The 22,510-nt window shown below is 39.8% G+C and overlaps 1 protein-coding gene across 1 annotated transcript in view; it reads left to right on the forward strand.

Moving 5' to 3' along the window:
* GLIS3 (GLIS family zinc finger 3) overlaps positions 1–22,510 on the forward strand; it is a 169,795-nt gene that overhangs the window by 110,041 nt on the left and 37,244 nt on the right. The window contains exon 5 of the mRNA XM_040578861.1: positions 949–1,059. Coding sequence (XP_040434795.1) covers positions 949–1,059 — 111 coding nt within the window. The remainder of the gene's footprint in view (positions 1–948; positions 1,060–22,510) is intronic.

Consider the following 22,510-nt stretch of genomic DNA (forward strand, 5'->3'; position numbering starts at 1 on the left):
AGCAAGCAGTTTCCAAAGGGCAGAAAGAAAATAAGAACAATGTCATTTGAATTAAAAGGCTGTCACCAAGCTTAAATTATCTGTTTCAAAGAGTCGAGTGTATGGCTGGTAAATTAATCACTTGTACAAGTTGTTTTCAGAAATGCTTTGTGAAACATAAATGACTAACTTGCAAAGTAGCTAATTTCAGCAAACAGTTGGACTTAATGTTTATTTAATACTGAGTATTGTGGACCTATGAGTCTTCAGAGAAGACAGACAGGTTAGAACAGGCAGAAGGAGGTATTTATAGAGAGTGTTTATTTGGCGAATTAGATTTATTTGGCTTCCTTTTAAGAAAACTGTAAAGGTATTATAGCACTGGTACCTTTCTAAAATTATGTGTATTTAGAAAATGTGAGCTGAAGGAGTTTGTCTTGTACTTTGCATTAAAATGTGTATTTTTGTATGTAGTATGTTTGAAATGATATTCAATGCTTGCTCTGGTTTTTGCTTGCTCTCTTTGTAATGTAGCAGACTAACACTTTCTTGTTCTCTTTTTCTGAAGCAGATTCTTCTATAATCTTAAACAGTCTGTCTGGGCCTTTACTGCAGTTTCTTTACCTGGTTCACTAAAGAATGTAATTTCTGATTAAGTCAAAGATTGCTCTGAGGGTGGAAACATTGTGAGTATAACTAACAACATTCATTGTACTGATTACAAAAAAAAAAAAGGTAACAATGAAAGGTGCCATAATGAAAGCTTTCCTTTGATTTGTCTTCCTTATAAGCCTTACTTTTCTCCTTTCCCTTTCTGATAAATTACCGAGCATTCTGCTTGTAATAATGTAGAACATTTGTGTTCTCTAGTAATGTAGTTTGCAGCATCCCAAGGCTCAAAAGAGATTATCTTGGGTTAAAATAATCTGTGATATAACAGCTGCTTTATCCTTTTTGTTTTTGATTTAGAAACCTTATGCATGTCAGATTCCAGGATGTGCTAAACGATACACAGATCCAAGTTCCCTGAGAAAGCATGTGAAAGCCCATTCTTCCAAAGACCAACAAGTCAGGAAAAAGGTAAATTTTCTGCCATGTTGACTGGTGTAAAGCTTATGTGGAGAAGTAGGTGTTTTAATATTAGACGTTTCCTTCAAGTGCCTGTGCTGATTTCAGACTGTTAAGTAGAAAAACTGCTAAAGGGAGATAATAGATATGAGGTTTATGTAGACGATAATTTCATCTTTGAATTAATGAGGCTGCCTGCTTTAATGCTTTTATTTTCTGATGTGATGATGAATCACTAAACATACATAATGAGGCAAATAAAAAATAATTTTTGGAAACAGAAATTTTTGGTTTTAAAGTTCTGCCACTGGGTAAATACATAGTAATACAAAATCCAGTTTACTTGGCCAATCTCAGATGGAAGGATGGATTTTGAGGGCGGGTGGACAATATCTGAGATTAAACTCTTAAGTTATATTTCCATGTACCAGACACTTCCAAATACCAGGAGATTTCATGATGCCGTTTCCCTGTGGATGTCAAGTCCATGAGTCAACAGTTGTTTTTATGTATAAACATATCCTTGGAAAGCTGAATTGTGACCTAAGGGATTTTTTTTTCTGAGCTTTTTTATCATATCTTCTATGAATTAATTAGATTGTTTAAATCATTGAGGATAAAAATGTAAGCTTTCATTTTAAAGGAAAGTTGTCCTGATAAATGGGGAGCATGTATGAACTGGTATAGGGGTAGATAAATGTTTGAGATGTCAGTCCCATGTGAAAAAGTCATAGTTTAGAAGTTTTAAAATTAAATGAGCATTCATTCATAGAAAGTAGCAAAAAACTTTCTTCATACAGCATTGGAAGCACTAAGTGGCAGTCTTTAAAGCTACAGTATACAAATTTGAAGAGTAAGTTTTGATTTGTGGTTTGTTGAAGCAGGACATGGCAGCAGAGACCAGCATGTCAGCCTCTGAGGAGCTGACCGGTAGTATTCCTGAGGAATTTCCTTTAAAGTTGTATGTGGCCACTCCTGTATCAGAGGTGAAATGACTTAATAAATAATGCTTTGGCTCCCTTACGAGTGGGCATCCTGCCCACAGGCAGGACTGCCAAAGGAGGTCTGTGAGCCCTGTCATGCCTATCCCAGGAGGGCAACGCAGCCATCCAGACACTTTTACAAGCATGTGAAGTAAATGCCAATCATGACGTTGCATTCTGAGTGATTTGTGTGTGATGCCTCAACTAAACTAGCCTAATGGGCCTGAACAGAGGTATTAAACTGTTATCTCCTCTCATTTTGTCAGATTGTAGTACTATGTGGGATTTTCCTTACTGCATTTCATTCACTATTTGATTTTGCTCATTCTCCATTCCTTCTTTGTGCCAGTTGAAAACTGTCCTTTTTTACTCCTTGCTTGACTCTGTGAGCACATTCTAGACTTAAAATTTCTGATTTCTTAATCCTTGTTTGAGAAGGATTTATTTCTGCTCATTGGTCACATTGGTATATGGAAGGGAAAAGAAATAAGCCAAACCTCCATAAAAAGAAACAAAAAATTGTGGCATCTATCAAGCCAGATACTTAAGGCATAGATAACGTTTGCAATGTATCTTGTTTACAAGGTACAGAATAGTTACTGGACCTTTGAGAACTTATAATTGCTAATTAACATCACACTTTGGTATTTGAAATATTTCCTGGTGGTAATAATAATAAAAAGTAATAATAAAACTTTTAATGCAGAATTAAGGTTATTTATGACTTTAATTAAAAGTGAAAATTGGCTTAATGTCAAAAAAGTCTTTAAAAAAATGTGAATTAATGAAAAAATAACCATAAAAATTCCAAGGTGATAAAGGCACAGTGGAGTAACACTTGCAGCCCTAGGGATCTATTCTGTTGAAATGAATTAAACCCTTTGCTGTCACACCCTGTTAGTCATGGATTCATTTAATATATTGTGCCTGCCTGCTTTTAATCCTCCTTTTAACCTCCCCCTACAAACCAAGTGACATTATTGTGGTGTCTTAAGTTGCTGGCTCCCCAAGACTGTACCTGCAAATGTGTCTTTGATGTTACATAGACTTAAAATGGCATGATGAAGTATATTCACAAGTGGAATCAGCTATTTGCTGTGCTAAACTTTACACAGAGTCTTCAGCCCAGATTTTGTTGCTCCGTCTTCAAAGCTTTGACCCTTTCCTTGGCTCTCTAAGATAAGGCCAGATTATGCAATGTGATATAAATTTCCATCTCTGAATTATTTTAAGCAACTTTTGTTGATATATGTTTATGGCTTACCATGTAAGACAAAAATACCTTTTTGGCAAATCTTATAAGGCAGCCACTATTCCGCTTCTCCTTCCAAACCCCAGCCTCCAGCCATCCACTGAATACATTTAATTGGGAATCTGTCTGGGTAATGGGATGAAATCCTATCAACTAAGAAGATCCCAACACAAATACATTTAATGCAAGCAGTTCAATAGGTAGTACAACAAACTTTCATTTACTTTTCAAAGGAAAGCAGAATAATAAAGAGACCCATGCCTGCTTTAATCATCTCTGTGTAATTTGTAAAATTCTTCATAAACTTGAGGGCAAACATGTACACAAATAGCCTGCAAACACCTGGGAACAGATGCTGAAAATGTCTGGCAAAACATTTTATGTATAATCCCTGTGCATCATAATATTCAGTCTGTACTTTTAAAATATTTTGGTGGGATAAAAAGCAGTGCTTCCTATCTTATTTTAAAAATGTGGACTGTGTCTGGATTTCATTTTCCCTTGGGGAGGATGGATGGAGATCTTTCTAAGCAGGGAATTCAGTGACAGAAAGCTAGACAGCATCCAAAATCAGAGCATAAAGTGATGCTGAGACGAATGCTAATGCACAAAATGCCTCTAGACTAAAATTACTTTTAAAATCTGTCCTTTTCTTAGTCATCTCCTTCCAGCTTTGAAAGGCCATCAAACTTTAAAGATTTTTTTGGTGAGTTGAACAGTTACCATGTGGTAATTATTAAAAATGGTTATTACCACAACATACAATGGAAGCTAGAAGCCATATGCGAGTCAAAGGGGACTGGACATTTCTGTGGGTAATGAGACTGTTAAAAATAAACATGATATTTACAAAGGATATCGGTGCTTCAAGATCATGCTTCAGGAGAAGTTAGCATCAAGCTAAAACAGATTAGGAAAAAGTGCAGTCACTCTGTACTGCTTATTTGTAGGTTCTCACTCTTTCTCCTGAAATGCCAGCTGCTAGTGGGCACAGTGTGCAGTCTGGATGGATCTTGGGGCCTGATCTGGAAGAAGCATCTTCTTCTAAATCGATACTTTAAAATAACCTCCAGGCTTTTCAGGTCTTATTTTTTGTATTCTCCTGGGTTTTTTTTCATTCTCTCAGTCAATTTTTATAATCCTTTACTCTTCCAGTTTCCTTACTTATTCTGAATTCCACCTTTGTAGCTTTGGATCTTTGGGATATGCAACCTAAACTGAACATCTCTAGGCAACTGAGGTGCATATGCCACGGTAGGACCACTCCCAGGACTTTCTTCTGCCCCAGATACTCTTATAGTCTCTCATCTTTCTGTTTCTGGCCTTCATTTTTTTCCATGTAGAGTTCAACTACATTTTCATTTTAGAAAGCCTATTGGTACATAAAGGCAAATGCCAGTTAAACACCGGACATGCTGTGTGTTTGCTAATCTTTAGCTAACTTGGACCTCATAGTAGTTTAGGATCTCGTGAATCACCTCACATCAATAATTACTTAACAACTGTTCAGCTTTTTCAGTCTTCCATGCATTTTCAAGGCAGATCAGGACCAGAAAGAGAGGTGAATGAGTTTTTTTTTCTTTTTGGGAAGCTCTAGAAAGGAGAGAAAGCAAGTTTCCAGCTGAATAATTTCCTGTACTAGCAGCTTTTCTAATAAGAGGGGCTACAACAGCCTAAACTAATTGTTTCCCAGAATCAATGATAAACATGCAGGATTTTTGAAAGGGAAGGACAAGCAGGAAAAGTTCATGGGCTGAAATCGCTATTTCATTTCTTCTTCCATATACACAGTAAAACTAACACAGTTACTTTTCTTGCTTTGTGGAAGTGCAAAGAATCAGAAGAGTCTAGGAAAACAGAAGGATGAGGGAGGCAGGTATTTGCTTCAGCTAATCTTCATATTAATTATTCTTCTTACAAAACACTATTTTCTGACTTCATATTTGAAGCATTGATACTTTTTGTTCTGAGTAGAATGGCTCTGAAAATTGCCAGCCTATAATATTAGGTGCAGGTGTTACTGGTAGAAATACTGTCAACGTGAAGTCAGGGTGAATCCTTATGCCTATTAGATCCTATAGTTCTTTCTTGGAGAATAATTTTAATAAGGAGGGCTACAGATGAAAGCTTTGCTTTAGAAGGTTCAACAGGGCGGAGTAATTTTGTTCTGTTAAGTCATCCTGTGGAGTATCTAGTAAAAAACCAGGGTGCTACTTGACACAAGTAAGTTATTTTCAGTTGGTTCCACTTTGTGTTTTCAGAAAAAAGCAAATTTCTGTCATTTGTGAACTGTTAATACTGTATTTGAAAATATGAATCCATAGCTTTTCTGGTTTGTAAGTCTTTTTACTGAAATTGGTGAAAATTAAAGTATGCAACATATCATTAACAAAATCCAGTGTCTGCACTATTACATATCCAGTGATTAGAAATGTGAATACTACCATTATGCTTTTCATGAAGATCTATTTGTTGTGCAAGCTAGTACTCAGCCTTGTACAAGTATAAGAACATTATCTTTTTCATACAAGTATACCATGAAAAACAAATCGCTATTTCTGCAGAAGTCTTGCTGAAGGAGTCTGTATTTGTAAATCTAAAATATATATTTAAGTCACTTTTAATATTACAGTGCAAATCCCACTGTGAACAGAATGGACCCTGTACTGTCTTTGTGTAGATCTTTAAAAAAGTGCATTTTCAAGCAGATAAGAGATAATAAAAAAAAAGGACAATATATGCTTTGATTTTGTACAGCTGTTTGGCAAGGACAGAATCAGTTCAGCAATATCTACCTTATCATCTGAACAATGCAGTGGTTATGCTTTTAGATGCGGTTTTAATTTTATCCATGATTATACCAGTAAACAACTGTTGTCATATATAATAGTTCTTTAGGCCAGTGTGTCCTGCCAAAAAAAAAAAAAAAAAAAAAAAAAAAAAAAAAAAAAAAAGAAGAAGAAAGATTTAAAAGATCGTTTCCATTTGATTAAAGAAAAGTGTAATAGATCAGGATACAACTGGTTAGCTCCAGCAGCTTTGTGGAAAAAAGAAGATAATTTGAGCAATTCAGATAAACAAGACCAACTAAAGGGAATGTAAAAGTCTTAGTCAGGGCCCTGAACTGACAGACAGTTTATACCAAATTATATCATATTTTAGTTGATCAGTCTTTGATTCTTTGGCAGTTTTAACAGTGCCCAGACCATGATTTGGTCTTGTTGTGTACATTAGTTACGGATCAGATACATAATACAGACACGCTTTGAGATATTGAATGCTTACCTGACAATTGCCTCTGAAAGCTGTCTGTCTCCTGGAAACCTGCATCATCTTAGTTCATTCAAATTGATCTTGAGAAAACCATGCACAGATTCAGATGACCAGATAGTTTAACACCTTAGCAGATGCATAACACAGTAAGTGGTACTCCTAGGTCTCTACTGGATTTTTCAATACTATGCAGAGGAGTACAGATCAGCTAAGGCATACAGTGTTTAGTCTTAACTATATTTTGCCTCTTATTTTTTTTATTTGATTTGTACTTAGTATTAGTCTAACACAGCAATTGTGCTTGTGTCTATTTTCCTGGCTTATTCTGAGACGGAAGTTTTATACTGTCTCTGCCAGAAAGCAAACATCATGGAAGCACAGCTTTGGGAAAGGCAGTCTGAAGGGCATTTCTGAAAGTTGTCTGCATTTGGTGAAGGTCTCTTGAATTGTAGTGTGTATGGTACATCTACTGAATCACTAAGAAATGAAAAGGGGGGGTGAAACTTCAGGAGATAAGGGATACATGCCCAGACTTCCAGCTTGGTTCATTTCTGCCTGGTAATCTTCATTTTTGACACAGATTGGTCAATTGTAGAATGACGGCTGAACAGTGGCTTTTGGGGAGCTGTCAAAACACTCTCCCAAAGAAGATGGACTCCAAGATTTGTTCCTGTGCTACCTGGTTGGAAGGAGATCTTTTCAGGTGTTACTATTCTGAGGAGGAATAAAGGACAGGCAATCAGCGTCTCTCCAATCCTGCTGCTATTTGTGCATGGTTTCTTTTGTTGCATTTATTACACTTTCAAAAACTGATCAGCTAGCAATGGCAGGAAGTTTTCCAAATACTTTTCCTGATTGCAATAAAGCAAAAAGATGCTACAGTGCACTGCTGAGATGAACAAAGCTATATGACATCACAGCCATATCCATGCTTACTTTGGACTGTAGTAGAGTGCTGACCTTGACAAGGTTCGCATCTGAACTGAGGGTGCTTTACAGAAGCCATCTTGCACAGCTAGTTACGATCCTGCAGATACTGCACTTCTGCCACTTCTCAGCCCCTTGTAAATAAGGGATATAAAATCTCCACCTTTAAAGGCAGATCTCAATAAATTAATTCTTCTGAAGCTTCATCAATTTATATACCTTTTATAACAGATCACCTCCTTTCTCTTAGAGCCCTGCTATGCATAACATATATAAACCTGTCCATCTTACAATGAACATGTTAACAGAAATGGGAAAAAACCCAAGACATGATGTCCCCCTATTGAACAGTATTTCCTGGACATAAGTCATACAAGTGTTTTCATTGCAGGTTAATGTAGAGTTTTCCATAAAGTTTTGAGAGATTGTCAACCATTCTATTTTGTGGGTCATGTCAGCAAATGCATTATTCCATCAGCAAAATAATACAGAGCTCTTGCTTCTTACAGGGCTGCACACTTCTTGATCATTCATTGTTTATTTTGCTTTATAGGAGAAGCAGGCTTCTTTACTGTGACTATTTGTTGATTTTATGGCACAATCAGTGAAGCTACCAGTTTGTTTAAAGATTGTGGAATAAATGAAATTTTATGCCAGCGTTTAGATTTAGTGGAGAACATGAACAGAAAACAATGGCAATTTTCTTTAGCTATTGGTCTATTTAATTTTGCAATATTTATTTCCAGTTATTCTTTTCATTTCCTTTGATTTCTTAGTATTTGAACCAGGCTTTCTTGTGAATCAAGAAACACAATACTTAATGTGTTTCTTACAGGAAATAAATTCACTTCTGTTTTCTAACTCAGAATATTTAATTGATAGGGAAGCGGGAGCCAGGAAGGGTTAAAGTATTACATCATTGGTATTTGGGCACTAAGCTGGTTACCAGTGACATTGTCCATTATGTGACTATATTAATCTGCAGAAACTGCTTTGTTTGTGAACACCTGCCTTGTGGGGAGCAAACAGCCAGATGCTGTAGTATTAGCCCACTTTGCTTCTGTGTTCTTCAGGTTTCACTTGCCCTTATTCAAACTCTTAGTTCAGATTTCACTCTTAAAACTGCAAAAGGGAGAGAACAGACTGAAAGAGAAGCAAATCTAATTTCTTGCGTTGAGAGCAGTTGAACATAAGGATGTTTTCCCTCATTTGTTCTCTATGGAGTCTTTTTAAAAGATGTCATGAATGCAAAAAGAAGTGCATTCAGGGGCTAAGGGTCGGTGAGCAGTGCCCATGGCAACTAAGAAACTATTCTGCAGAAAAAAATGTTGTAAAGACCAAGTGTTTTAATCCCCGACTTTCATCCCTTTACTTCCTGTTTTCAAAATGAAATATAAATCAGGCACCATGGGATGCAGCAGTTTTTCCTGAAAGGGATGTTGGCAAAAAGGGATTAGGAATGGGTAGCAGTGTTTAAGGAATTTAATCATTCAATTTGTTGGAAAACTTTTGAAACTACAAATGGCCAGTTCTTTTGAGTGTGGTTGGTGAGAAACAGGGAAACAGACCCTGAAAATGAAGGAGGGCTGGCTGTGACTGACTTGCTCCCCTGCAGCTGCTGCAGTGACAGCAAAGTGCGCTGTGGAGGCATGTCTCGCAAGGTAACTCCATCGTGGGGGATATGCTTTGCCAGCAGTGCATGTAGAACTCTGCTCTCCAGGGAGGCGGAAGCACCAAAACCCCTGTATGGTTTTCATGGTGCTCAGGCAGCTGTGGCAGTTGTTATAACCAGGAGATTGTTGGTTCATTAATGTTAACATTTGCTATTTCACATGGTGGTTCCTCCCTACATTTGCTTTCTACCCTAGGCTTGTACTCTTGTGAGCTGTGGCAGTATGACGTGTTGAAAAGTGTACCAGAAGGAATGAGTATTGTCACCCTCATTGCACTTACACACATGCCAAAAAAAGATCCAGATTGTCTCAAAACTCTGTAAACAACTGTAGTGCATGCCCATAGCATTTTGTATTCCTCAGTTCATTTTTGGCAGCAAACAATATAGTTTTCTCCGGTTATGAGTTTTCACTTCCCTGCCACAGCATATGCATGAAGGTGGGCTTGAGAGAGCAGGAACCCTTCTTTATATAGGGGCCTGTCTGACACGGTCCCTTGAGAGGCAGTCCTGAAGGGCCAAGGGGTCCAGGAGGGCTGGGCGTTCTTCAAGAAGGAGATCCTAAAGGCAGAGGAGCGGGCTGTCCCCATGTGCTGGAAGACAAGTCAGCAGGGGAGAAGCCCAGCCTGGCTGAACAGAGAGCTTTGGCTGGAACTCAGGGGAAAAGGAGAGTTTAGCACCTTTGGAAGAAGGGGCAGGCAAACTGGGAAGACTATAAGGATGCCCTGAGGTTATGTAGGGAGAAAATTAGAAGGGCCAGAGCCCCACTAGAACTTAATCTGGCTACTGCTGTAAAAACCAATTAAATATGTTCCTATAAACACATTAGAAACAAAAGGGCTAAGGGGAATCTCCATCCTTCATTGGATGCGGGAGGAAACTTACTGACAAAGGGTGAGGAAAAAGCTGAGGTACTTAATGCTGCCTTTGCCTCAGTCTTTAATAGTATGCCCGGTTTTTCTTCAGGTATCCAGCCCCCTGAGCTGGAAGACAGGGACGGGGAGCAGAATGAAGCCCACATAATCCAAGGGGAAATGGTCAGTGACCTGCCACACTAGACATGCACAAGTCTATGGGGCTACATGGGATCCACCCAAGGGTACTGAGAAGAGCTCACCGAGCCGCTTTCCATTATTTATCAACAGTCCTGGCTAACCAGGGAGGTCCTAGAAGACTGGAGGTTAGCCAGTGTGACGCCTGTCTACAGTAAGGGCCAGAAGGAGGCTCTGGGTAACTACAGGCCTGTCAGTCTTGACTTCTGTGCTGGGGAAGGTTATGGAGCAGATCACCTTGAGTGCCATTACACAGCATGTGTGGGACAACCAGGGGACCAGGCCCAGCCAGCATGGGTTTAGGAAAGGCAGGTCCTGCTTGATGAACCTGATCTCCTTCTACAGCAAGACGACCTGCCTAGTGGATGAGGGAAAGGCTGTGGATGTTGTCTACCTAGACTTAGTAAAGCCCTTGACACCATTTCCCACAGGATTCCCCTGGAGAAGCTGGCTGCTCATGGCTTGGACGGGTGCGCTCTGCACTGGGTTAAAAACTGGCTGGATGGCCGAGCCCAAATAAAAATAAAAAATGGAGTTACATCCAGCTGGTGACTGGTCACAAGTGGTGTTCCCCAGGGCTCAGTGCTGGGCCAGTCCTGTTTAATATCTTCATTGATGATCTGGACAAAGGGATCGAGTGCACCCTCAGTAAGTTTGCAGATGACACCAAGTTGGGCAGGAGTGTTGATCCTGTCTGGAGGACAGGAAAGCTCTGCAGAGGGGTCTGGACATGCCGGACCGGTGGGCCGAGGCCAGCTGGATGAGGTTCAAGAAGGCTCCGTGCCGGGTCCTGCAGCTGGGTCACACCAGCCCCACACAGCGCTACAGGCTGGGGCAGAGCGGCTGGAAAGGGCCTGGTGGGAAAGGGCCTGGGGGTGCTGGTCGGCAGCCGGCTGGGCGTGAGCCAGCAGGGTGCCCAGGTGGCCAAGGAGGCCAGCAGCACCCTGGCTGGTGTCAGAAGCAGTGTGGCCACAGGGCAAGGGAAGGGACTGTCCCCCTGCACTGGGCACTGGTGAGGCTGCACCTCGAACCCTGTATTCAGGTTTGGGCCCCTCACTGCAGGAGGGACGTAGAGGGGCTGCAGCGTGTCCAGGGAAGGGCAGTGAAGCTGGTGAAGGGTCTGGAGAACAAGTCTTATTATGAGGAGTGTCTGTGGGAACTGGGGCTGTTTAGCCTGGAGAGGAGAAGGCTCAGGGGAGACCTTGTTGCTCTCTACCTGAAAGGAGGGTGTAGCAAGGTGGGCGTTAGTCTTTTCCCATGTAGCATGTGATAGGATGAGAGGAAATGGCCTCAAGTTGCTCCAGGGGAGGCTTAGATTAGATATTAGGAACAATTTCTTCACCAAAAAGGTGGCCAAGCGTTGGAACAGGGAGGTGGTGGAATCGCCATCCCTGGAGGTCTTTAAAAGATATGTAGATGCAGTGCTTAGGGACATGGTTTAGTGATGGACTTGGTAGTCGTGGGTTAACGGTTAAACTTGATAATCTCAAAGGTCTTTTCCAACCTAAATGATTCTATGATTCTATAGTTCTATGACTCTTATTACCCAGGCAACTTCAGTCTGTGCATTAAATGTGCTATCCTGTCTGTGATGCTACTTAAGCATCACCAACATCTGAGCAAGCAGTATTGAAGCTGTGTAAAGGATGCCTAAAAGGTTGCAGTTAACCACCTGGAAGCAGCCTAAACACCCTTCAAGTCCTTATGACTGTCCTCATTGAATGTCCCTGTTCCAAGCTGGGACCTCTTCTGCATCCATTGTTGACATGCAGATTTCATGCTGCTGGAGGTGGGTATTGGCAACTAGCCTGCATTGGCAGGTACTGATTTTGGAGTCCTCAGTACTGCTCCTGAAGTAATCATATACTGGCTTCACTGGAAGTCCCCATATGTGCGCTTTCATCTGCCCATTTGTTTCCTCCTGGTGCTGCAGAGCTCACCCCATCTGTTGACACAGTCATTTGTGAGACTGCACTGTAAACTGAATCAGGGTTTAGCAACAACAAAAAGCCCAACCTGAAACAGAAATGACCCATAATAAATGGGAGGCTGCAGGAACTCTGAAAGTTAGCAATGCCAGCCTAATCAGCACATCGTATCATCCAGCCAGGAAACACTAAACAGACAACTCACGGACAGTGGATGAAACTGTCCTAAGGAATCTTTGCAAGAGTAAAAATCATACACCTAAAGGCAGATTATTTGGATCTTTTCCTAGTAAAGCTGCCACAGTTTTTCCAGGTCTAGCCTTAAGCTGTATTCAGGGTATTCTTTTGAGAAGGTGAATATTTCCTTGTAGGAACTGATACATGCATGAACTTAAGTTCCAGTGGAAATTAACACAAAATCAAATGTTTAAAGTGAAGGCCAGTGTTATATAAAGGATGCTTCAGAGTTTAAAAAAAGAATGTCAAATCTGAAAATCTTTGTTTCTGTATACTAACAATTGCTGATGTTATCTACTGTGGCAATTTTTGGTAAGCTGTGACAGGAAAAAAAATATGTTTGTGGTAAGTGAAGCACCACAAAAGAGCAATTTTTTCCCTGCTTTTTGAATCGCGCAGCTCAGCTCTTAGATTGGTGTTCACACCAAAACCACCTAAAAGCCTCTTAGAACTGTGAGAAAGAGAGGATGAAAGAGAAAGCACCATAGCTTTAATGTAGTTGTTTTTTTTAATGTAGTAATGCCTTTTTATAAGAGTTGCATGTTTTCAGATTTGATGCAATCTGGTATGGGGCAGGGAGAGAAGTAATTGTGTGTGCGCACATGCACGCACTTGAATCTCTATGGGTGCTTTCCAGTTCTGGAGTGAGAAAGAAACAAAAGCAGAATTTGTGAAAATGTGGACTTCTCCAAAACAGTGGCTGTCATGACAAGGAGCATGCTTAGGAGTCTTCTGTGTTAAAACACATTACTTCCAAATATGTAGAGCAAAATAATAATCAGTTTTCAACAGAACTGTGACCAAACAAGCTTTTTTGTTTATTTCAGAAAATGGCCACTTAGAATACATCTCATTCAAACTGTACTTCCCTTCTTTAAAGTAAGATTCTCAGTTTGGTTTTTTTTAATTTGTTTCCTTTCAGATCTGTCCCAGCTGCAATCTTCCCCCATAAAATGATGTTCTTGGTGTTCTGTATAATTTTTATGAGGAGATAACCCAAAGTATTTCTAATTTTAGAATAATACCAATCAAATGAAAATTCTCTGTTCTATATGCCATAAAAGTAGAATTCATTTCACGGTCATCAATTTTAATGCAACAGTGTTTTCGTCTTGTAGTATTGCTTCAAAATCAGAATTTCTTCTTGACTTGACATTTGCCAAAGTTAGCTGATTGTGTAGGTTATAGGTCCTTTTGATTTTTAATGCAGGAGGCTGAAAAACATTTATGGTATGTTTTCCTGATTTAGGTCACAAAGATGGAAGCCATTTTTGTATTTGAACTCAAATGTTTGTAGTAAAACTCTGAGAGGAGCAAAAGTAACTGTTTCTTGTATAGAACCTTACATCCCTGTTGTGCAGATAGACTAATTTAACTTGAAATTTGTTGGGTTTTCCCAGCTGAAAATTTAATTGAAACAGAATCTAGGGGCAGATGAAAATAACATGGACATATATCTGAAAGCTGTGGTAGACAATTAGCAGAATAGTGAATGCTATGGCTCTCTAGAAATCCTGCCCAGATGACTCACTGGAAACAAAGGTTATTGAGGAATTTCTTCTGTCTGCATTGCATCTTTGCCCAAAATGTCTGTAGCCTCCAGAGGCAAGAATTAGAACACTGAGCAAGCATAAGCTTTTAGCAAGCATAAACTCTTATTGTCTGTTGTCAAAAAAGTTTAGCACTGAGCAAGAAAGCAGTGGAGCTTGAAGCTGATCTGCATGAGTAAAGGGATGATCTAGCAAATAAACCTATAATATGAGTAAACGTTGTCGCATACCTTGGCTTCATATTGAACTTGTAATTTTCTAATGGTCACATCTGTGTACTGTCAATGCCATGATGTTAACAGGACATAATTTTATTCTAACTGTGTAAGCAAATATTAAATTCTGGCTACTCCTTAAGAAAGCTAGTACAATATGTAGCACTATGTAGACAGATCATGCTTCCCTCTCCCCATGCCTACTTGACTTACACACAATAAAAGAGCAGAAGACTACTGGCTTGTTCTCTGCTTGACAAATAGGACTTAGTAAACGGAATACACAGACTATGTGAATAAAACAAAACACATTTATAAAGCTATTACAGTTAGTGTAAAACAATTCTTCTCAATGAAACATATCAGCATTAGGGTGTTTTTTTTTTTTTTCTGGTTTTAAAGATAGCAGACACAGATCTTACCTGCTTCAAGATAAGTAGACTATAACCAATGGCTCCGTTACATATGGAAATACTCTTCTAGGTGCAGGAGCAGGTTGGAAACTAGGACCATGCGTGGCAATCAGCTGAGGGGAATGTGCTCGAGCTTGTCTAGACAACAATTAACATGATGAGGCATGTTTGCAGAGCACAGGGGAGTGGGGGACGGATGGCGCCAAGGATGGCGCCAAGGAAAGGTAACACCTTGCTGTTAATTGATGGAGTTAACCACCAATCAGGGATTGCCTAGCCTGCAAGGCTTAGCTTCAAGAACCAATTAGTTTAAAACGCGCAGCTTCTGAAAGTGTATAAACCCTCGTGCTTCTGTACAATAAATTGACATTTGCTTGCATCAAGCTGCGTCCCGTCTCTTCATTCGCCGCAAATTGGTGACCCCGACGTGATGCGTTTAAGGATCTGACGTGAAGGGCTCTCGAATCGCCTATCTGAGCGACATGCAGCGAATCCCACAGAACTTTGAATGATCTGCTGAAAGGAAGCAGGAGCCGGCCTGAAATCCCTCCGGAGCTGAGAGGTGAGCTGTGGGAAATCCGTAATGGGGAATCAGGCTTCGTCCCCAGAAAGAGACGTATATGGACTCATGAAGGGTCTTCTAGTCAGATCAGGGAGTCCGTGCCTCAGTCTCCTCAAATGGTGACCCCTATGGTGGTGTCCCGAAGCCTTGGAAGAATAAGGACGGAACTGGTCGATAGAAAAGACAGCTCGTGGAAGAGGGCTGTGTTCCGGAGGAGACGGCTTGGCTGAACTTGCTGTCTGGACCAGGCGGACAACCTAAACCCCGAGGATAACACCTGTATTCATCGAGACAGGTGAGCAGCCAAGAAACTTTAGAGACTTTGAAAGAATGAAAGTGTGTACAGACAGCAGCCAATTGTATGATGCTGCCGCGGAGGGGAACTCCGTGTCGGGAATGCATTTAGCACCTTGGTGGCAAATTCTGACTACTCTTTGCCAAGTGTGGACTAATTCTACTAATGGTGCTAAACCAGAGGAAGCTGTAAATTCCACCGACAGCGCGACTCTTCTCAAGACACCGTCAGCGATGGCGATTCCGTCCACACCTCCTCTGCCCCCAGAGCTTCTGTCACTGATTGCAGCGACCCTCACAACACAGGAGCAAGCACGGGAACAGGATAACTCGGACAATGATTTTATTGACACTGATAAACCTTTTGATCCAGGTCCTATAGATCTGGAAAAGGAGCTAGACCTTTCCCCACCCCCTCGTCTCTCCTAATGCATTGATTGTATTTTTGGGGAGGGTGAAAGGGGGTCTGAGGGATTGGTGGCAGGAAGGCAAGTGGGAAACACTTAAGTGATGGGATTTAGGAGTCGCTATGGCATGTTCAGTATTTTGTCAGACAAATCAACCTGCAGAGTGGCAGCCTGTGCAATACGAGGCTGTTAAAGAGTTATGCAGAGCAGTGTGGGAAGGGAGGATTCATAATACATTTGCTATGTCCCTTCTTGAAGTGATGGCAGAGCCTTATACACTCACACTGCATGATTGGAAGTTATTGCTTTGTATGGTACTAACTGATACAGTATATGATGTGGTTATCTGATTTTTGTGAGCTATGTATAGTGGCCTTGATTGAAAACCTTAATCGGGGAATTGCTGTTAACTATGAGCAGTTGGCTGGAGAAAATTAGTTGCGCCGATTCTGTGACTCAGGCAAGGTATCCCAGGGACAACTGTTTGCAAATGAAGGAATGGCTATTAAGGCAGTCCGGATGCGGGAGTCTTGCCACAGTCTTGCAGGGTCCTAGAGAGTCATTAACTTTAATACTAACTATTGATTGGCTTCAGAATATTTTGCAACAAGTCGAACATCAGGAAGCTCAAGGGTTGCTTTTAAAACAACTAGCTGTGATAATGCCAATGAAAATTGTAAACGGGCAGCTTTCACAATCGCAACCCCAACGTGTCAAATGATTGTAATGCAGAACTCACAGCAGACTGTAATTCTCAGGCTGAGTTCTGGAATACAGCATAACAGATTTTTGCTTCTCTAATCTCTTCTGTAAGAATAGTACACGCTCTTAACTTGCTTAGTAAATTAGGCTGCTAGCTTGCTAAACAAAGTAATACTACAAATACTATTTTTTTTTCTGGCTTATTAACAGATGTTGATTCTGTCCATCATATGTTGCTACAGAACCGAGTTGCTATTGATTTTTATTATTAGCACAGGGACACAAGTGTGAAGACTTTGATAGGATGTTACGTGAATCTGAGTGACCACTGTGAATTAATTTACAAAAGTATCCAAAACTCAAAAGCCTTGAAACAAAGATCTACAACAGAGCCAGGGGCGGGATGCCTTTGGTCTCTTCTCACGGCTGGGAAACTTTGGGCCATGACTCAAAAGTATTACAGGATTTATTATAATTATCTTTAACCACCTTATTGATGTTTGCCTTATGTCTCCCATGCTTTTTTTTTTTTTCTGTATTCAGTGTTTAGTTGATTGTAACATAAAGCAGGTCATGGTCACCCAGCTACACACACCCTTTGCCTCCTCGCAATTAACAAGCAAAAAAGGGGAGGATAGAGAATGTCTGAAGAGATATACAGGAGAGGAAACTGGAGAATATTTGACCTAACAAGAGATGAGAGAACAGCTAGGTATTGTGAAGGAGAATAGGAAAGATGAACATGGTTATCTAGTGTTTAATAGGTGTCTGCATGCTTGTAGAGATATATAGCTATGTAACTGCATGAATGATTTCTGCCCTGAGCCTTGTGGAGCATACAGCTGCGGTTTGTGTCCCGGCTCAGAGATGTAAATAGGGGCTTCTCTGTTATGGTAAAAGTGTTTCTCTTTGCATAAAGAAGAGAGGGAATGAAGGGAATGACCCAGAGGTATGTTCAGAGAAGGCATGAGATGTTTCGAACTTTTTGACTGAACCAGTTCTTGTTTGGTGTGCCCTTCCACCTATGTATAATGTTAATCCAAAAGAAGATGATATTGTTTACACTTTGAATGTCGATAATTGTCTTTCTGTAGATGCTAATGTAGGAGGCTATGATGGGAACGTGTCGCAGCGGTTCTTCTCTTATCCAGAGTAACAGCAGGGAAAGCATTAACGAGTTAAATCACCTTGTTTGGTAGGCAGTTAAGAATGTGAGTCAAAATTGCCGCTGCTTTTTGTTGTTGGTTCAGGGACATGGCTGTGAGGATTTTGATGGTATGTGCTGCGTGGATTTTAGGTGCCCCATTGCAGCAACATGTTATCAAAATCTGAGAAAATTTCAGCCTTTTTGGCATCCATTCACTCAATTGGCAGTATTGTTTGTTTGCTATTGCCTTGGTTGCTGTCATGTTTGCAAGGGCCCTGCAGAATATGGCAAACCTGGTACTAGCTGTTCAAAAACAAAAAGGGGAAATTGTAAAATTGTACGGAACAGAGACAGTGGGTTATTTTGACACTGATAATATGTCTTAGTTGCCTTTTTTATTTGTTCTATTACTTATACCTTGTTTTTACTCGTTTGGTTTCAAAGGTTCTTTTTGTGCAACAGGAAGGGGGAGATGCAGGAGCAGGTTGGAAACTAGGACCATGCGTGGCAATCAGTTAGCTGAGGGGAATGTGCTCGAGCTTGTCTAGACAACAATTAACATGATGAGGCATGTTTGCAGAGCACAGGGGAGTGGGGGACGGATGGCGCCAAGGAAAGGTAACACCTTGCTGTTAATTGATGGCAGTTAACCACCAACCAGGGATTGCCTAGCCTGCAAGGCTTAGCTTCAAGAACCAATCTGTTTAAAACGCGCAGCTTCTGAAAGTGTATAAAAACTTGTGCTTCTGTACAATAAATTGACATTTGCTTGCATCAAGCTGCGTCCCGTCTCTTCATTCGCCGCAACTAGGTGCACAAAATACATACAGTCCATTAAGCCTGCTTTCATGAAAGCAAGATTCAAAATGGCCTGTTTGAATGGCTGGAGGAGTCTGGACTTAGACGAAGAGTTGCTAGAGTTAATCTGAGTACATATAGGCAGGTTTTGAAATTACAGAGTTCCTATTTCATGTGATTTGGAAACTGATCATGTTTGAGGAGTTCTAAACTACTTTGCTTCTGACTAAGTGTATTCATAACCACACATTTCTTATGTTTTCCTTGATGGTGTCTGATTTCTATTGAATAGGAATAATGCTGAATAAAATAGCCAGGTTGTACAAAAACATGCAGATGTCAGATAAAGCACACATTGGTTAGAGAATATAGAATAAATGATCTTTTCTTTTAAGGAGACATTTTCTCTGGAATTATGTCATGTACCAGATCAACAGCATGTCTCTGCTCTTGGATTCAGATATAATGAAACTGAAAATGAAAGAATATAGAATCTTACTCTCTTCTAATTAGTTCTGCTTGTTTCATTTAATCTTGGGTAATTATTTAATCATATCTAGAATGAACAGGAGTAGAATTTCCATCTATTATCCTGAAAGCTGATAAATATTAGTTGATTGTTGCAGAAGTAAAACAATTGTAAATCATGACTGACAGTGATTTGTTTCGTGTATTAGAAAAAAACTGCCACATTGTGATAACAGGAATGTCTCATTTCCAAATACAAAACTTCACAAGTCTTCCATACAATTGAATTATTAACACTGAAAATCTATTATTTAGAACAAATATTTCGTACAGGGAAGTTATAATGGAGCTGAGCAGTTGGTTGTTAACTTGCCCCTTGGTCAGTCATAAATTTAGTCTACGTTACAGCACACAGAAAATGTCTGTGCTCAGCATGGCAAAATTGTCAGTTACTGATTGCGTCATTCAGCCAGGTACCTTTCTAACCTTACAGTTCTCAAAAATATTTGATTGGCAAGCTTTTGGTCCCATTGTGATTGTACTGGTGCTCAGCTGAGTGATCATGAAGGAAGCAACATGATCATGGGGGAAGCAAGGTATTACAGCCAGGATGCTGGGAAATTTGTGCTGGGCTATGATCTATATACAGAAGTCAAAGAAAGTGTCAACTGTCTTTTACAGCTGGTTGATTAGTCTACAGTCTAAGACTGGGAAAGAAATGCATTGTCATTAGAGCAAAGCAAGAATCAGACTGCAGCAGTTAGATCTGGGCAATTATTCTTTCTCCTTTATAGCTTTTTTAACTGAAGGTAAAATTTTATGGATTTAATGAATGGATGGTTTATTTGCCTGTTTTTAAGATCATCTGTATTTTCATTGTCTGTTCTGTGTTTCTTCACGTACTAAAGAAAAATTTTTACTTGGATTTCCCTGTTCTTGACAAAAAGAAAAACATTGGTTTCAGATAAATTTTTTTATTAAAAGTTTTCTATAAAATATGCAAAAATATTTGACTGAGATAGGTTGTTTTCTTGACCTGAATGTCTTTACAGGGAAAAGCAATGCCTTGATCAGCCATATTTGAACCAGTGTGGTTTTTGCACTCAATGTTGTTCCCAAAAGGCCACAGCTTTTATGCCAGCCCTGTTAGTGGTGCAGAGGAAGGATCTGGAAAAAACGTTACACAGAGAGAATGACCTTTAGATGGCAGAGGAAGGAGGACCCAGCAACCAAAGCATGGTTACTGCCTCTCTTAAGAGAAAAGGGCAGTGGTGGGGAATGCAGTTTTACAGAACTTGTGTCTAATTTGGGAAGCAGCTGTGATTTAATGGCTGGTTCTGCTAAAGGAAGCTTGCCTGCTTCTGGTTCTGCTCTACTCAGCAGTAGACAAGAGGTCTCCCACCCCTTGCTCCCTACCCTTTCCAACAGTGCAACAGTAATTACTCTTAAAGGCCAACTCGCGTACATACCCTGCATTAAAGTTACTCCCAGCAGCTATTACCTGGTGAGGGCTTATAAAAGGCCTGTGGTAGTATTTTTAGTGGCAATTTGAATTAATAGTGTGTGCCTGCAGTTGCATAAGTCAGTGTAATATCTACCTCTTGCTCAGGATATTTTATTGTATGTATCTTAAATACATATATGGTCATGCTAATATTACTTGTCATGATATACAACACAGGTATGTGAGTGAGTATGTAAGTTTATAAAATTTGTATTTCTAGCCCTTGTGGTTCTAAATATGAATCAATAATGATGAGCAAATAATGATGAGTGCATGGATTAAGAACTATCTTCAGAAATCAGATCACAGCTGTCTCCCGGTGTTTTTTTCCCTGTTTTCTGTTGTTGACCCTGGGTTTTGTTTGTTTTTATAAGCATTGACTATTGGGCAAGCCAGAAAATTTATGCCAGCATAGGTTGTCAGGATAGATTTGTTCTCAGTATCAAAAAATTTGCAAATGCCAAACAAACCTCCTGAACAGTGCAAAAGTGAACAATGTGTAAAATAGGCTGTTGCTGTTATATAATAAGTGTAACTAATCTGTAAATACTTAGCTCTTGTTTCCTTGTTCTGCTTACTGTTTCATCCATATAAGTGCTATCCAATCATAGATAATCGATCAGTTTCTTACTTACAGAAAAACCCAAGCAATGGCACAAGCAACCTCATTAAAGTTCTATTTTGTTTGATAGAATCCTATTTTTTTTATAGAAGTCAGATGTTTTCCATATTTACTTTCATATTAAATTCTATAGAAATTTAAAGTCACATTATGCTTATTAATAATGTAACTGATAAGAGTTTGAATCTGGATACATCTGTCATTTAATTTCACATGCACTTAATTTCATGAAAAAGCCATGTTACTAGTGTAAATGTAGTCTAGCAGTAAAACTAGAACAACTAGTGGATAATAGACAGCCATACATAGTACAGGGCAAGAAACATTTCTAGTTATAACAAGCTGTAAATATGGATAATAAATGAAAGACATTTGTCTCCCTTCCTTTCTCCCTTTCTCTCTTTTCTCCCGTCTACCCATTCTTTTTCTGTATGTACAATTCTAGAATAACAAATATACCTTACAAAGGTAGTGTACCTTTGAGCTTAATGACGACTCCCTAAATTTTTAAGAGAAGGAATAATGTACAGCACGCACAGTGTGCATAGGTATCATAGGCTGCATATACCTCTTATGTCACCCTGCCTCAGCTTCTTATGATGTGTAAGACCAACTCTCAACTCTGTTGCATCAGTTTTATACTAATGCATATTTTCAGAAGTCATTTGAATTATTATCAGTATCTTGTGGCACAGTAATGGGTCTTTCTACAGTTACATTCAGAATCATTCCCTCTTACTCTTTTTTCTTCATTTCTGGGTATAGGATAGACAGAAATTTCTCTTGTTGCTCTTCCTTTCCTTAGGAGTTTGTTAGAGGTGCTAGTTATGTTCTAGTTATTGCTAGTTGCTTATCTTTCATGGCACCAAACAGAGAGGAGAAGCCCCGGTTGCTTCTGTGAGATTTGCTTCTTGGGACTCTGATGCATGAGTGCAGCAAATCCTACTGCAGTAGGTCAGGTTTCTGTCCGTCATGATGCATGAGCTATCCTTCATCAGCATGGGTGACAGAACAGGATATTTGTCTGCATCTCAGCCATTGCAGTGGCCCATATGCATATAAGCACAGACCCTCCTTCATGCTTTCAAAAGAAAGAACACACCAACCTGTGAGACGAAATGGCCATAACAGGCAAATATTTGTATATATATATATACACAAAAATATACATATATATATCCAACAGTGACATCAGGCAGGGAGTTGAGACAGGCATCAGTCTCAGCAGCCTGCAGCAGCGTCCATCTGCCAGAAAGCTGAGAATGCAATTTTGTGTTATAGCTAGGGCAGCCTTGTATCAGGATGCTGCAGCAGGCTTTCTCCCTTTTCCTTATTTTAGTTTGGGGATTTTTTTTAAAAAAAGGCATTATTTTATTGTATTGTCGCCTCAGGATGAGACTGTTCATCCACTTTCATCTGAAAGAAATCTCTTATTATGAATTTGTTTATTAATTGTT

Source organism: Falco naumanni, chromosome Z, assembly GCF_017639655.2.
Source record: "Falco naumanni isolate bFalNau1 chromosome Z, bFalNau1.pat, whole genome shotgun sequence".
Lineage (NCBI taxonomy): Eukaryota > Metazoa > Chordata > Aves > Falconiformes > Falconidae > Falco > Falco naumanni.